Here is a 17,177-nt window from a genome sequence, read left to right as displayed (position 1 = left end):
GTGCAGCTCCCTCGCCATTTAAACAACAGGCAATATGATTAGCACTGCTAATCTGCGTGAATCGTGGAAACTGGCTGACTCTTCGGCATGGGAGCTCGGGGAGTTTTGACTGCAATATGAAACGCGTTATTAAGTCTTAGAATTTTATCATAGCCTTGATATAGTTGACGTTTGAAATACTGGGAGATAAGTGATTGTGCAGAAATCTGTTCCTGTTTTTTTGAATATGTTTCTAGCTGTCATGGTTGCAGGAAAAAAAGGAGGCTAAAATTTTGATCCATTTTTAAAACCTCCTCATCCCTTTCCTGAGTGCAAAACGTTAAAAAATCCGAACAGAAGAATACGAGTCAGAGCCATTTTTATTTTACAAAAAGAGATGATATTACTTGCGATTTCTCCTTTAATTTTCTTGTACATATACACTGCCTACTTTATAGTTAGACCTCTAGGGTCTTCACTTCCACTTGCATGCTATCGGGTAAACTGATGATATCACAGTAATTAAAAAAGCAGTAAAAGATCTTTCAAAGTCCTGTTTAACTAGAGATGCACTAATATATCCTTTTTTGGAGCAACAATGACAATCACAGAATTTTTTTGTGAAGGCACTTTTGCAGGGTGTCTACAAGAGCAGCCAAAAAGTATGCTGCAGACTTCCACTCACTGCGGTAGCCCCAAGCATAGGGAAAAATATTAGGGAAAAAAAAGAAATTTCCTCCCACGGCTAATTATGTTCCTCTCCATAGTCGCTAACGATCTCGAATGGCCCAGGCCATTCATACCAGATTTTACCATGATTTTACCGCAACGGTGGGCAAAGGAACAGGAGAGTCGTCGCGAAGCATCCGGAGCCCATGGCAGATCCCAGGGGCCACAACCAGCCTGCCAAGGCGACCAGCGTCGACCAGCGTCAGGAGACCCTACGCTGGCCCCAGGCCCCCGATATTCCGCCACCCAGAGCATTAAACCCGGAGCTTTTGCATCTGCCCTCGTGCATCTTTCGCTGCAATCCCTCGTTCCCCAGCTCGCAGGCAACTGATATAACAGATGTTGCTGAACCGACTTAACGCATTAAGCTGCTATTTGTTTAATCTTGATGTGGAAAATGTGTCGTACTCAAAATAGTTTAGTATGTTAATGTATCACTGCAGTAACCTAAAGCAGTCTTTATAACTATATTCTAAACCTATTTGCTTACAGATTTTAATCTAAGTAATAATCAAAACCTCCTGCTTTCCTGCTTCCTCTCTATGCTTTTTGAATGTAGTCCTAAATTCATCTTCAGTTTCCTCAAGCTGAATAAACAGGACTACTATCCGAAACAAACACCTAATATATTTAACCTGCTAGCATATTTTACGTACAATTCATTTGCATTAAATGACTCCAAACAGCTGCCAATTTCCAGAATAAGACACTCGGTTAATAATTTGCAGCACAATAGCTGATAGATGAGGGGATTTGGAGGGTTCAGTTTGAAGTAATAATATTCTGGTATCTATTTCTGTACCAGAAAGCTGACCAAAGCTATATTTAGAATAGGTCTGAGAGTAATGTGATCAATGCAAGTCTCTGAAATCTAAAATATTCCTATGTGAATCAACCTTTTCTTAAAAGGTTCTTGAAATTTTAAATTTTAAACAAGCATTTTAAAATAATTTAATTTGATTTGTAAATATTATTATTTATATTTTATATTTGTAAATTTATATTTGTACATTTTTCCTTCATAGGACTATGCATGATAAAAAACTTATTTAGACTTGAATTTGAAAATTACTCATCTCAAAAACATGAACGGAATCAATTCTAGAATTAATTTTAAAATATTATGATCAACACTTTAAATAAGGAAAGCTAAGCAGTGGACATGAACAAAGGCTTTTGTGGCACTCACAAACACACATCCATTTCAAAAGTAAGAAAGTATTATCATGCCTACTGAATTTAACTCACTTGCGGGCTTCCATCAGATGTTGTGGAGCCTTATTAACTACAAGAACTAGAAGCATGTATTAGTAGAATTAATCCTCTTGCATATAGCTGCACTCCTTTGATAAGTCAGCATCCTTCTCATCAGCACTTCTGGTTTCTTCACAGTCTCTGGACATGCATAGGATAAATTTAGCTGTCAGAGCCTTATTCTGATGTTCTGCCACAGAGCATTTTGACAGGCTTTCCCTGTGGGGGCTGAAGCCTGCAAGACCGGCTGCTCTTTCATCAGGGACTTCATGTGAACAGCTCGGAAAATAATCGTCAAGACTTTCATAAAATAAACTATAAATCTGAATAGATTCAAAATACAGATTTTTAAACTTACACTTTTCATCTTTGAAGCCCAGTTATCATTTAACACTGATACCCTTATTTGTGTGATATTGAGAATAGAAATGCTGGCCGGCATTTTCACTTACACCAGTTCTGTTCACAGTTTTATTATTTCTGATCAAATGCATCTCTGTTGATTTCAGTTGCTTTTTTCCCTGAATATACTCTTTGTAAGTCAGAGTGGAATCAAGCCAACTGCCTCCAAATTGCGCAGTCTTAATTATATAGATGGAAGTAGATTAGCTAGGCAAGTTAGCATGCACAATTTTTCTCTGAGCTGACAACATGCAGTTTCACCCTCTTCTAAAGTGTTTCAGACTCCTATCTAACCCTCCTCACAGGACTTCTGATTAATGAAAACAGACAATTCCATCTTATTCTTCATAGGCAAACAGAATAAATATTAAGACCCCAGATACTGCATCTCTTTCATTTCAGGTATTTGTATTGTTTTTAAAGTAAATTTTGGGGAAACCAGAGTATATTGTCACTAACAGAGATGTCAGTCTGTACCACTACTAAACTTGAGAATGACCAAGGTGAGCATAAAGTACTAAAAAGCCACCCCAGGGTTCCCATATCTGCAATTCTGCCTTCTGGGAAAGCATTCAGGTGAGTAGTCACCTCTAATCTACCTAACTTAAGATGCAGGACTGGGGCTGGGAGTAAAATAAAGCCAGCCAGTATTGCTATTCACAAGGAAAGCAGTTCAGTTAGTGGCTCAGTGACTAGAAAAAGGTTGATGCACTTTTTTCTGCTTACTTTCTAGGCAACACAAGCAATGCATACAAGTAGATCTGAAAGGGAACATACAGAAGAATCAGAATATGAAAGGCAGGTAGAAAAGATCAGCAAAGGCTCCCAAGCCTAGGATCTGTGTAAAATGAAGTATCATAAAACACTGACACCTCCTTGTTTCTAGCCGTATAAGACATTAAGATAAAGCTACAAATATACCAAATACTTTACCAATATTATTTTTTCAAGTATGCAACTCATACAGTTGCAAGAAGCTTGTGTATACGTCAAGGCTAGGGAGAATAATTACTACTAAAATAATTACTACTAACATGAGTAGGACATGGTCCATGCTATGGAAAGTTCAGGAACTCCAGTTATAGGAAAACCTGATGTAAAATGAAAAGCTGTATGACACGTATGAGGGCTGAGAAGGGAAGTCCTGGAGACTCCAATGCTGAGAATACTCCAATGTCTACAGCTATGAAAGAAAATATCACATCCACTTCAATTTCACGATATTCAAATGACTACATGCGTCATGTCTCCTTCAAATGGTTCTAGTTACTTGAGAGATGTTTCTTCCTCTACACTTCATACACTTCCTTTGCTGGAACCACGAAATGATCAAAAACTCACATGAAAATGGGAACCCATGAAGATGGGAACAGAGCTTTCATGGGTACTTGTGAAAAAGACTGAATTGCTATTACAGAAAATCCTTAAAAAGTCAATAATTCAACAGCATACCTAAAGCTTTTAATGGTTTGGACACGACTAACTCTTTTTGTAATGATGCGATATTTCCAAACTCGCAGCTCAACCAGGAGGTTTCTAGAATTAGTCTGGGGCACTTTCCACAGGAGACATACTACTGTAACATTTACCCCTTCCACTGCTGATCCACCAGCAACCTGAGCAACATTTATGCAAGCCTTCCTCCTGCTTCCATACTTATTTAGAAGGCATCAGGAGAGAGCCAAAGTCAAAGTCAAATTTTAGCCAGAGCTTTCTTAAATTGCGCTCAGTTGTTTCAATGTATTTCTAACCAAAGTATTACATGTGGCTTGGAATAGGTTCACTAGTCACATTTACCTAGTAAACAAGTCTGACTCAGCACACGCCCTCAGGACCAAAATAATCTTCACCCCAATAATCTTCACCCACTGCCAAACTTTCAGGCCACTGGGGCATACAAAAGCAGAGAGGCATTATCAGTCTGATCTGGAATGGATCAAAAATATTTTCCAAATTACCTACTGCATTAATGTGATCATGACTGATGACAGGTAGAGAGCCAATTTCTGTAACGTTTTGGTTGGACTACGAAGATCTTAAGCCATCTGACACCCTCCAGCAGAACCCTGGCTTCATTTCATTCTTAATGCTGATTTGGCTTGATATTTGCCGCCTGTTCCCATAGCTGCGCAAACCACTTCATCGGCCTCCATCCCCCCTTTCCTGCTCGGCTGGGAAACGGAGGTAGGAAGCACAGAGAAGGGCAGGGGCTTTTTCACTTTTCTGTACGCAATTATTACATTGGCTTTTGGCATTAGGGAAGCATTAATTTAACCCTGCCTCTAGAGGAAAAAGCTGCATCTTATCTCGCTGATGTGTTACGTCACCTTTAAACAGCTTTAAACAACTGCCAAGTGACAGTAGCAGCTGCCGGCAGGGACCTGGTGGGGCAGGCGTCACTGAGCTGCACAGATTCCTTGGTGGGGCTGCACAAGGCTGCTCGCACACGCAACCTTCTGATACCACATACAAATAAAAACATTGTCCAATTTTGTCCTCCTCTTTTAAAAACTTATTTATTTATTTATTACTATTTTACATGTGCAATCTTCTTTTCTGCCTGTGGACATTGGTTGCAATCCTGACTTCTTTTTTGGAACAAAATCTCCTCATGGATATGGTCCAGAAAGCAACAAAACTAGAGGAGGGGAATATCTAGGCTGTCCAGGGCATGGAGTTAACAGCAGGAAACTGGCTTGGTTACAATTGTTTTTTTGCAAGCAGAATTGCTCCCGCTCTCCCACCCTCTGCTCAAGCCTTTGGGCAAATTAAGGACCAGATTTTAGTTTTCAAAACTAAGTGGAAGATGACAAACAAATTAAGTTTGTTTTCCTTTCTTTCTTCTGTAGATGAAAGTCAGCTGTTCATACCAATTGTAAAGAGCAACCCAAAATGTACTGAGCTTTATACCTGTGGAGTCAGAGTGATCTGATGGATGCAACATTTAATTCAGAATCAGGTATTTCAGATTCTTTTCTTATTTGCTAATCCGGCCAAATACAAATCACAAACCTGTTTGTGGCTCCCCTGTGTATACAACTGAATTAACAGTTCACTTCTCGTGTGAGAGCTTTGCAGACAACTGATGAAAAGTATGATAAAAAGCCGAATATAATTATTAAAATATGCATCACGAACATCGCTGTAACAAAATTCTACCAAAAGGAAGCCCTGACATGAGAGAAAATAGATGTAAGAGTGATACATCCGAGCAAAAAAGGAAGGAATTCCTGCAAAGTATAGCACAAGTTTCCTAATAAAATGATGTTATCTTTCTGCTTGGAACTAAAAATAGTATTGCTGTTTATACAGTACACAGAGCTGGAGACAGCATCTTCTCCTTAAACTTTTAAGTTTACAAGCTAAGTAAACCGCAGTCAGATGAAATACAGGGAAAATTAATACAATCAGCAGTTATCTATTACTTACAGTATTTGTATTTAGAAGATTTTTCAATATTTTTATGGCACTAATAATTTCTTTTAGGAGGCTTACATGCAAGTATGCAACAAAAAGTCAACAATTTGGAAAAAAAAAAAAAAGGAACTTTAAACACCGACAGTAAGATACAATAGTCACTTCAGACCCAGGAATTTTGAAGAGACTGTAGCCTAGAGACAAAAAGGAGCGAAACCCATAGGGCTGGTAGTTTATGGTTTAGTACAACAGCTCTCTCCTGATACATCTAGCTTCTATGGCTACAGAAGTCCTTGCACCCAGCTTTTCAAGTGTTACGCATGGCTGTCTAGCTGAAATGTCAAATAGCCCGCCACCTATAACAGCTCTTCAGTAACGGGTAGTTCTTCATACTCCAGTAATGTCAACACAGTGATAATACTTGAAAATGAGGCTATACCTTCCCTAGGAAACACATAGGGGATTCCTGTGCTACGCCAGTCCTCAGCCTTTCAACACATCTTGAGCACAAAAGTCATCACCAGATGACATCTTCCAGAACCACAGCAAGGAGCAAGAGGCCTGGCTAAGAGAGAAAAGCTGGCTTTAACATTTCTTGGTTTGCTTTTTACTCACTACAAAAGTCTCTGTAAGTGACACTGGATGCACAAATTCTTAAAATATATAGTATCCATGGGTTCACTCACAGAAAATAGGTTTACTTCTAGAAAAAAGGAAATGAAATGCTTCTTCTAAAAATAAAGAGCAGTATAGTATTTTTAAGTATTAAGAGGACAGAAGTTAAGTACAGAAATGGACTATCAGGAGAAGTGATAGATTCACTACCTTTTGTTGTCTTTAGTGAGGAAAGTCCTGCTTTGTCAAACAACTCAGTATTGGAATAGGTGAATGAACCAAACCACCTATAGAGAGGAATAGTAGAAGATCAGAATGGATGATTTAATGATGGAATTTGACTAAAGCCTACAAAATGCCATAAAAATAATTAAATGAATCACTTGAATTAAGTAAAAAGATGGGTCCAAATCTTGGAATTTAAATGCATGATCTGTTTTATATCCATAGCTCAAACAGCTATACTGGAAACATTATCCTATTATATAGATCAGAACAGCATCTGACAGAATCATATATGAGATCAGAGTTATCAGAACTGAAGCTGGGATTCGCTCTTTTTAGCATTCCTAAATGTTTCCAAACATATTAACTGCCTTTGTATTTGGAAAGACTCTGAGAAGCTTCGTAACAGGACAGGTCAATCAAGCAAGTATCTGGCCAATATTTTAGCAGTTTCTGTCAACTTTAGCTTAACAGCTGGGCTGTTCATGCCAACTTAAATTTGCAGCAGGTGCTTTCTAAAAAGGCCATGACCATGCATGCTTCTTGCTCTACCCCCTTTCCCCCCAGATCATCTCAGGTGCTTCAGAGAGGAGATGGCAGAAACACAGCTGGGGTTGTCCTCGTGGCTGCCAAGGTCAGCCTAGCATCAGGTTAGGTCTCTCCCAGGACACAGGCCATGGTGTTCCTATAGACAATCAATCTCAACTTGGGAAAAGTCTCACAAATAAAAACTAAAATTTAGGAAAGGAATTTGAAACAGATGCTAATCTTTTTCACCATTTGCCTGAAAAGTAGCTTACTACTTCGGCCTGGAAAGATTATTTAACTTTGCTTTTGAAGTTTATGAGAATTACGGCTTCTCAGAACAATGCAGATTTCAGTCTTAGGTCAATTCTGATTAATAATATGGACAAAATCAAATCTGCAACAGTAGAACTAATTTTCTGGAGAGCTTTATCAAGATACAAATCTACACTGCAGTTTATTATTATGCTGAGCTCATGTTAATATTTTACAAGCATAACTTCTTAATTATACAATGAAATTTAGGTCCAACTATTGAAAAAAAGAGCTAAAATTGGGCATATTGGGCAAGGTGTCACTTTGTATTTAGCTTGGTTTCATGTTTTTTTTCCCAAAATGCTACTATTAGCTCCTGTTCTCCTTGATTCCCCTTTAGGGGATAATAGGTGCTGCTGGAAATAGGATACTGGATGAAAGAGATGTTTAATCTAAGCCAGTACAGGCATTCTTACAATCTTAAATAATGCAGATAAATACAGCATACAGCAAAATGAAATATTACTGTTTATTTCTAGAATTCTTAAGTTTAGTAAGGAATATTTTCTATTTAACTCTGCTTCTAGAGAAAAATCTCACATAGAAATGACTCTGCTCCAAAAAGAAATCTTAAACACAATTATTCAACACATTTTTCCAAGAAGGGGGACAATTCTGCTCCTATTAAAGTCAATGGCTAAAACTTTAGAGACATCAAGAAAAGCAAATCATGCCTGAAGATACAAGATGTTTCTTACAAATGAGCATTCTTCTGAGTAAGAGGAATGATACCTATCTGCTTTTTCTACTAGTAACAATATTTTTATTTTTGAGTGTACTTCAGGATGTTCCATATGAGGCACAAAGAACATCTGTAACCTCAGAACAGAAGCCTAAGAGAAGATCCTAGAAAAGCTTTGATTTTTCTTAAAGTAGAAAACACATTAAGAAAGTCTTCAAGATGTTTGTTATCTTTAGATGTTTATTAGAATAAAGGTTTTGAAATGTTTGCTTCTAATCCATATTTAGGCACAAATGAATGAGCTGTTTCTGTTACAAAACACTGCAGTTCACAGTGATTTCACCAACAGGTGACAGATGCTTCTGAAAGCCCAGGCGCCGATGGAGAAGCCAGATGTTCAGCACCAATCTCTTACAGTCTTGTTTAGGAGGGGCTGTGCAGCTGTCTGTCAGAAAGGTCTGTATCTTTTGGGCAACTGCTCAATATATACCCATTTTTTTTTCACAGGGCCTTACATACTTCCACACACAAAGTATAGCACTAGAGGAAGCAGTATTTCTCCAGTTTCCTGAGGTAAGAATGAGCCACTGAAGGACAGCTAGGAGGACTGGTTGGTAAACAAGTCACACAAGGCATTCCAGGTCCCATAGATCTCCTGGAGCTCAACAGGAGCTCTGCAGCTTTGCTACAGGACATCCAGAGGTCCAGCTCAGCACAGGGCTAACTTCAAAGTTAGGTCAGATTGCTCTTTTGCCAATTGAAGTTGAAAATCTCTAAGGCTGGAGAGCTCACATCCTCTCTGGCCAACCTCTTCCAGGGTTCTGGCACTCTCACTGTAACTTTTTCTGTTTCTTACTTGCCATTGGCATTTCCCTGACTAGAGGTTCAGAACTGCCTCTTGTCCTTTTTCTGTCCACCTTTGAGAAAAGTTTGGCTCCTCATATAACCACACATCAGGTAGTTGAAGACAGCAATCAGATTCCCCCTTAGCCTTCTCTTCTCCAGGTTGAATAAATCTAGATCTCTCCACCTCTCCCTGTATGTCATGTACTCTAGATGCCATCCCTTTCACTGCACTCACTCCAATAGTCTCTATAGGATTAGGAGACTGGACTCTGTGTTGACCAAGGTCAATAGTTGTGGGACACAAGTAGTGGGAACTTTGCACCTAGATGTTCACTATCAGTCAAAGATATGTTCAGGACGGTTCAAAATTATCACCATTATTTGTGTACAACCTGTGCTCAGACACAGTTCCAAAGATAAATGCAGAACATGCTATTTTCTGACCAGCTCTGCTTTATTTAGTCTAAGTAGCACAGGAACAGGTGAGCACCCTGCATCTCTGACCACAAGCACAAATCCTAATTTTGGCGCTTCCGAAGTAAATGTGTATTCTTTGAGCCTGACTTATAGCCAGGTTAACAGATAGCAGAATGGATAGCATATGTGCAAGTCACAGGGGTAAGGTGTTGAAGTCATTGCCAGACATTTGCTACAACTAGCAGCACAGACATATGAAGCCCCAGCTGTTCCAGGTTGCCTTGTATTCCATTTATGTGATCTGGCTGCAAATCCTTTTCCATTTCAGACTTCCTGTCTTCAAGGGTAATACTAGCAATACAGCCTGTTTCTGTGGTTTCTTTTGCTCTCTGTGCCCTACACAATCACACATACAACCATCAAGAGTCAATCATTTGTATCTGTGTTACATCTAAAATTGTTACAAAGTGATTGTTTTAATACTGCTATTATTTCCAAGCCAAAAGAAACACAAGAGCAAAGTGGACTCTACAAGACTACATCAAACTAAATTTATCCCCATCAAAAAACCTCACTGTTCTGTAGAAACTAAAGAACAAAACCCTAACTTGCAGATGCAAGCTAAGTCTGCAGCACTGAGATCATCAACAGGAAAAGAAAAGAGATTGTAAACAATCTGTAAACCGAACAAAATGAACAAAAAATAACTGAGATGAAAATCTAAGAATAATGTTTGTGACTTCTAGAACATTCACATCATTTTAAACTGCAATATTTGCAACAGTCTGGGATTTATAAATGTAACCCCAAGGAACTTTCCTGACAGAAGTATAAGTAAGTTAAGCAAAAGCTGAAATAGTCTCTAACGTAGAACTCTCTGAACTAATCTCTGCACAAAATAGTGCATAGTCACTTAGACCCATTCAATATCGCTTAGCAAAGAAGACCCCAATATGTCTTTAGACATCCAACAGTAAACTGCCTGATATATTAATTTTAAGATTCATGGCTATTGATGAATCCTTAAGTCACGTGCCTGTAGAGGACAGTGTGTATAATGACCTATGTCCTACACTGCCAAAAGCTTTTTTATGATAAACTCAAGCAGAAAAGAATCTCTGACTTCTTCTACATGTGATATGTATCAACCTTTAACTTCTACTAAAATACATCAAGGATTTTACCATATGAAGACTGTCACAGCCATTCAATTACCATGTTACTGGTAACCTCCAAAAAAGACTTGGAGGTATCGTATGATTACTGCCCCTTACCTGTATTTTGGTTTTTTCATTCCATAAATCTGTATGGGTCAGGGAAAAAAAAAATTTGCTCCTGAAGCTCAACTGAAACTGATACAAGGGAAGAGGAAGAACATGGGACAAGCATATTCTATCTTTTTCCGAAGCATCAGAGATTGATCTGGGCTAGGCATGAAAGTATAGAAGAGATATTTGAAAACTTCCAAGGAACTGGACACTGTATTTGCCAGCAGTTACTACATAATAATAATGAAGATACCACACTTGCTCCTCATATTTACCAAGTAGTAATTGTAGTATGTAGTCTGTTACTGCTCAACAAGAACAGTATTACTTACTTCTAAAAATAAAAGATCTTAAAAAGTCCCTACTATAGGAACATTAAAATGCTTTTAAAATGTAACTTTTTATGCCAGTAGAAGACTACTTGCTTTTACAAAGAAAGGGGGTAAATGGATCCTAAAACCGACAGAAATATTCACTGAACAGAGTTTATTTTCATCTCACATTCCTTTTCTAAAATAGAAAAATAAATACTGTGCTTTGTGCAAAACAATATACCATCTCGATTTCAGAGCACGAACACCAACTAATAAGCTGTGAAAACAACATTCTAACATTTCAGATGATAACAGTTAAGGGTTTGAGACACCACTAATAGATTCTGACACAGAGAATAATCTAAATTCGCAAAAATTTGCCCTAAGGATATATTTAAGGATGCAGACAGCGAGCCAACAAATTGCCCAAGAACCTCAAAGGCCTATCCGCTCCGCTCTGCCTCACCCCGCACTTCTGCGGAAGTGAATCAGGGAGCAAATACAGCTTTGCTGCTTGTGCCTACTCTCACCTAGGTAGTTACCACTGCTCCCCTTGGTTAAACCCCCAAGCAGCACGTTCCACTTCCCCACACAAATATGCTGCAGTTGTTATTGTGAATGCTTAGTCTGAAATCCCACAGTATGAAGGTGAGTTAATGGTACTAGCTGTCCCCTACAAGAAGGGCTGGAAAAATGCAGCTGCGAGCTTAAAGTTAACACTAGTCAAGAGGGCCACGTTTCCACAGCTGAAAACTCAGATTTGGAGGTTTGTATGGTGTAGAACGGGAATGATTGGTCAAACTAGGCAAAACTGGCCAGTCCTTTGGATAGAAGGTAAAAGAGGGAAAAGGTTACCTCAATACCTGTACTTCAGTTGATTTTTCTTCTTTTTTGGTCTCTTCTTTTTTAAATTCTTTATATGTCTTAGCCCTCTCTGGTTTTATGATGAAGTGCTGACATTGGGCACAACACACACAAATCACAGCTCTCCTGGGAAGCAAACCCAGAAGTATACTGGCTTTAACGCTGCACTGAACTGGCAGTGAGATGGGCCTGCAGTATCAGCTATGAAATATGCTCATTTCTGTTTTCTGCTGCAAACAAGCAAATTGGTAAGAAATACACCTTGCTCAGAAAGCCCCAAATGTCTGATTTATTTAAAACTCCTTTCCAAAAGACAGATAGCAGGCTCTCCAGAAGGGTATTCAGGCAGCACGTAAAGGCCTGGAAGCCCTGCCATCAGAAGTTACCAGGCGGCATAGCTATCACCTGATCATCTCTTCTGACCTAGTTCATCTTCTTGCAACAGTGCTCTACGCTCTTACAGGCTAAGAACATGATGCCATTAAACAGATGTCACACACTGAGCAAAAAATCTCTTCTGGGAAGACAAAATCTTCACTCAAAAACCTTAAAGAATCCTACAATATGGCTTCTATTCTATTACAATCCAACAAAAAAAAATGTATATTCCAGGCCATTCAATTTCATAGAAATAAATTACCATCATGAAATACGTGTCATTGCTTAATTTTTCAGATAAACTGTACCGTGGCTAAAGTGGCGAGGAAATGAAGTAATTTAATTCTGTTGAAGTACAGAACTTGGACGACCGTGCATTATAATCTTCACGCATTCATATTTAATTAGGCTGAGAAGAACTCTAAAACAAGATGACCTCGTGCTGCTTCTATCGGGTAATTGAATGCTCTCTTTTACTATGCTCAAAATGAAGGGCTGAAAGTATGGGGGGAAAAGTATATCTCACTGTAAAATATCTTACAGTCTAAAACAACCACAGTGTTGTTTCCAGAGACAATTTCTATCGCCATATTTGCATGACCTTTGACAAAGAATTCAGCACCTCATAAGCAGAGCAGGAACCTATGTAACCAACTGCGCAACCTCTTTTGTAACCAGTATCTCTATTTTTGTGCTCCACTTGGGCTGCGCCACTTCATTAGCTGTCCTCTGATCCATGCAGTCCAATTTTCCATCTAATATAATAGTTTAAAGACTAAATAGTCATTTGTGTCATGACATTTAATTTAATCTAAATTAAAATAATTTATCTAGCATGTAATTAGCTCTGTGATTCCTTTTTTTTTTTTTCACTTAAATAACAGACAACATGGTACCCTATTTCTGGAAATTGATAGGAACCTAATTTTCTCAGTCTCAAAGTTTTAACCCACTCTGTTCTTCTTGCTATGATTTCAAGAAGAAAAATACACTTGGAATCCTAAAAGCACATGCATGTCATGCGAAATCTCACAGGCATAAGAGCAGTGAATGAGCTTTCTTAGATGAATGAGCTTTCTTAGATACATTTTCAGCCAAGAGTTCAAGGGTTCACATCAATGCTAAATATATGGAATTTAGCTAATAAAAATCATATGTAGGATAATCTAATTATGAAACAAATAATAATGCATTTAAGCTGTATTTTACTATGTCACATGAACATGTTTTTTAGATTTAAAATTATACCATGACCTTGCAGTCTGTTACACAACATAATGTTTCAGAGCATGTACTATTGGGGCATTTTAAATGATATAATTTCTATCTGTATATTACAAAATAAAGCAGTCTATACAAAAAGGAAACTTGTTTATATTAAAACGCAATCTAATGGTTAAAGTGGCAGAACAGAGTCATAGGGTTCCGTGAGGCCCTCGTGGTTGGGATAGCTGAGGACGTATTACATCCGCACAGGAGGAGACATACACTCAGCAAGGAAGGTTTTGGCATTACAAGTACAGACCCACAACAGTTTACTCCTTTTCCAGAATAACAGGAAGACCAAAGAAAAATATTTCTCCTGGACTGCCCAACAGTGCAGTAACTCCCTGAATCTTGTATCAGGCAGATTTGATTCCACACTTCACCCTTGTTCTGTTTGGAACAGGAAACATCTTTAGGTTACAGCACCACTAAAAAGTGCCTTTCTGCAGTAATTTTGATTGAAATCTTTTGTGAACTCTAAGTTCACTCAAATTAACTGTAATATTAACGCTGCTGTACAATACTTGCCCATTGATGTAAATGGAAAGTTTCTACTGACTTTTCAGAGTAATTGTGGGCTCCTTGCATGTAATGTGTAATGGAAGTTGACTGTAAATTTATATAGTCCATGCAGACAGGCAAACACAAAATTCAGAAACATCAAAGCTAAACCGACACTTATAATGAAAGCAACAGTCCTAAAGTTGCCAGTTTTACTTTAAAATGAGATCTAAGGAATCTCATGGAGGTCTCCCCCCTATTTTTTTTCCCCAGGATACTATTTTTATCTCAGCACTGTCCATTTTTACTATTTTGTTTACACCATCTTTGGTGCAATTATTGAAATACAACTGTGCCAACTCTCATCTGCACCAGACTGCACTAACTTCTCCAGTGGGTGTCTAACTTACAAGTCTATTTAATTTGCCTTTTAAATAGTATACAGAAACAGCTTTGGAATTCAATATTCTATCAGCCTAGCTTGTACTGCTACAGAACTCAAACATTTCACAACGTTCTGAATTCTTCGATTCAGAATTACAGATGGTTAACTGAGAACAGGATTCTGTGCTTGAGTCCGATCATCTCCAATGCAGATGGAGACATCTGAGTTAACCATCTAGATTCCCTTTGCAGCCAAAAGGGCCAGGATTTCTAGCGCACGGTTCAGCTCTTCCTGAAACCCACGCTCCCTCGCTCTCATCTGCCCTCGTGGACACCGGCTTTGCCCCGCACGCTCCCCGGGGAGACGAGCTGCGTGCTTAAAGCGCGGATTTCTACCACTGTCTGCAAAGGCGTGTAGACAACCAGCTTGACAAGGAGGTATCTTTGCTTTCAGCAGTCACGAGGAAACAAACGCCAAAGTACATTTTTAGCAGGAGCAACACGCAGGTGTTTGACCCCCAGGTTTTGCACTGCTCTAGCAGCGCCTTCGGTTTCCTCTTTGTCCGGATTAGGCTCTCCCTGGCTCACGGCGAGGACGTGATATGATTAAGCATGTTGACATACACAGTCACCACATAACTGCAGCTATTCAGCATCTCCCTGTTGTTGTGGCAGAGGGTATATTTAGCATCCTCGGAAATAAAACACGCAGTCAGCTCTCAAAGCCGCCCCCTTTCCCTGCGCACGACCCTCCATTTGCCATGAAGACTGCAATATTTTGTGCTCTGAAGTAACCTCCCCCGGTGCCACACAGCACGGGCGAACGCCCGATCGCCGCAACACACGGTCCCAAGTCAGCTCTCAATTTCCCAGCCTACCACTGGATAATCCAGTTTCGGCTCCAGAGAACTCCCCCGCGTAACGACGCCCCCCCACACACATACATGCAGGTGTGCACGCGTGCATACAAACCCACGGGTGAGTTTCGGAGGGCAGAAACACGGGGGTCGCCCGGCCTGCCGCTCCTCCGCACCGCCCGGGGAGCAGCCGCACCGCAACGTGACGGCCCCGGGGCGGGGAGGGGGGCAGCGGCAGCGCCCCGGCCCACGCGAGGGCCCCTGTCCCGCGCGCGGGGTGCGGTGTGGGGGGCGGCAGAGCCGCGCCCGCCTACCTGTGCCGGTGCTCATGGCGCGGCAGGAGGAGCCGCTCCGCCGCCGCCGCCCGTCACCGCGCCGCCGCGGGCGGCACCATCCCCGCCCGCCGCCGCCGCCGCGCAGCCCGCAGCGGGCGGGCGGCGCCGCGCTCCGCCCCCCTCCGCGGGCAGGTGCGGCCGCGGGGCCGGCGGGCACCTCGGGAAGTGTAGGCGGCGGCGCGGACTACATCCCCCTCCGTGCCTTGCTGCGGCGCGGCGCCCCCGGCCCGCGGAGGTTCCGCGCGGCGGGCGGCTCCCACCCGCCGGCCGCGCTGGCTGGGGCGCGCAGCCTTGCCGCGCCCCGCGCTTCTCCGTGCGCCGCCTCTCCGCGGCGCACCCGCAGGTCTGGCCGTTAAGCGAGCGCCTCTGGCCCTGCAGACAGCGGTGAGGTCTTCCCCTGCGTCTTCATTTCCTTTCCGCGCTTGGTGTGCACGATGCCCAGGATCATACACAGGAAGACCCAAGATGCAAAGGAAATTAATGCACAGCTACTTGAACATAGTCATAAAAAGCCCAAGGAATAAAGGTGATGATGTTTGTATTGTTCAGCTCAGTCTTAACTCCAAGCTGTGCTGCACCTCAGAAGATTTTTGGCAGCAAGTCTAGTTATTAAGTAGGAAAAAATGGTACTTTCTGGAGCAGATGAGCTCTCACTAGTCCTTCATATTTAAAAGTATACTGATGTAGAATGCTTTATGAAAGCTGGCTTATTCAATATTTTAAAGCCTCATCAAAAAAAAAGGGGATATTTTTAAAAATAAAAGCAGCCGTATTAACAAATTCAGAAGGAGCCAAATATTGCTACATAAGCATGTTGCTTTACACAGCTCCTTTGATGCTGAGTTCAAATTGGATTCAGGGTAGCCTGATGCTATAGGAACAGTGTGAGGAAGCCGGAGTGAACAGAGGAGTCTTGCTCTGCAGTTATACCAAAGTGCTTATTCTGCTCTGTTCCATCAACCATTAGCTAAAAGAAATCATTCATCTAAAAAAGGAAACAGTGTCTAACTCATCAAACCCTCTACAGCTGTCAAAAGCTACCCAACTTTCCCATGCTAATCCAGTTACTCAAGTGCAAGGAGCTCTAACACTGGTTACATGTGAACCGATTTGAGACAAAACCGTGATGCTCGGTTCTGTGCGAGCACAGCAGCGCAGTATTGCTCTTGGGTTGTTCAAGTGATATGAATCCCAAGTTGAGAGCCCCTGGGGATCATCCCTGGCATTCAGAAGACTGTGGAGCTGCTGCTGTGTGCTGACAGTTGCCAGCAGTGGTTATCTGTCAAGGCGCATGAGAACAAAGTGGTTACATAGTGATGCTTCCTTTGCCTTTCAGCTTCCAGCAATTTCAGCCCAGGGACTTCCTGAGCCACGTGTGTTTACTTTGTATTGAAAAATCTTCCAGGGATTTTATTCTATTATCTTGTCCAGTTGTTCTTTGAACCCATACAAACTTCAGGCAGCTACAGCATCCTGTGGCAAGGAATTTCGCAGCTGAACTACATGCAGTGTGAAGAACCACCTCCCTTTGTTTTGAACCTGCTATTTCCCATCTTTATTTGATGCCCACTCATTTTTGCAGTAGAAGAGACAACAGACAAAAC

General features: G+C 40.9%; 1 protein-coding gene across 1 annotated transcript in view; it reads right to left on the bottom strand.

The window, feature by feature from the left end:
* ABLIM2 (actin binding LIM protein family member 2) overlaps positions 1–15,635 on the bottom strand; it is a 140,780-nt gene extending 125,145 nt beyond the window's left edge. The window contains exon 1 of the mRNA XM_062575291.1: positions 15,553–15,635. Within this exon, the coding sequence (XP_062431275.1) occupies positions 15,553–15,568 (16 nt within the window). The 5' untranslated portion in view covers positions 15,569–15,635. The remainder of the gene's footprint in view (positions 1–15,552) is intronic.
* Positions 15,636–17,177: the final 1,542 nt, after the last annotated feature.

The sequence above is a fragment of the Rhea pennata genome, chromosome 4 (assembly GCF_028389875.1).
Source record: "Rhea pennata isolate bPtePen1 chromosome 4, bPtePen1.pri, whole genome shotgun sequence".
NCBI lineage: Eukaryota > Metazoa > Chordata > Aves > Rheiformes > Rheidae > Rhea > Rhea pennata.
This window is presented reverse-complemented; position numbering and strand designations above follow the sequence as displayed.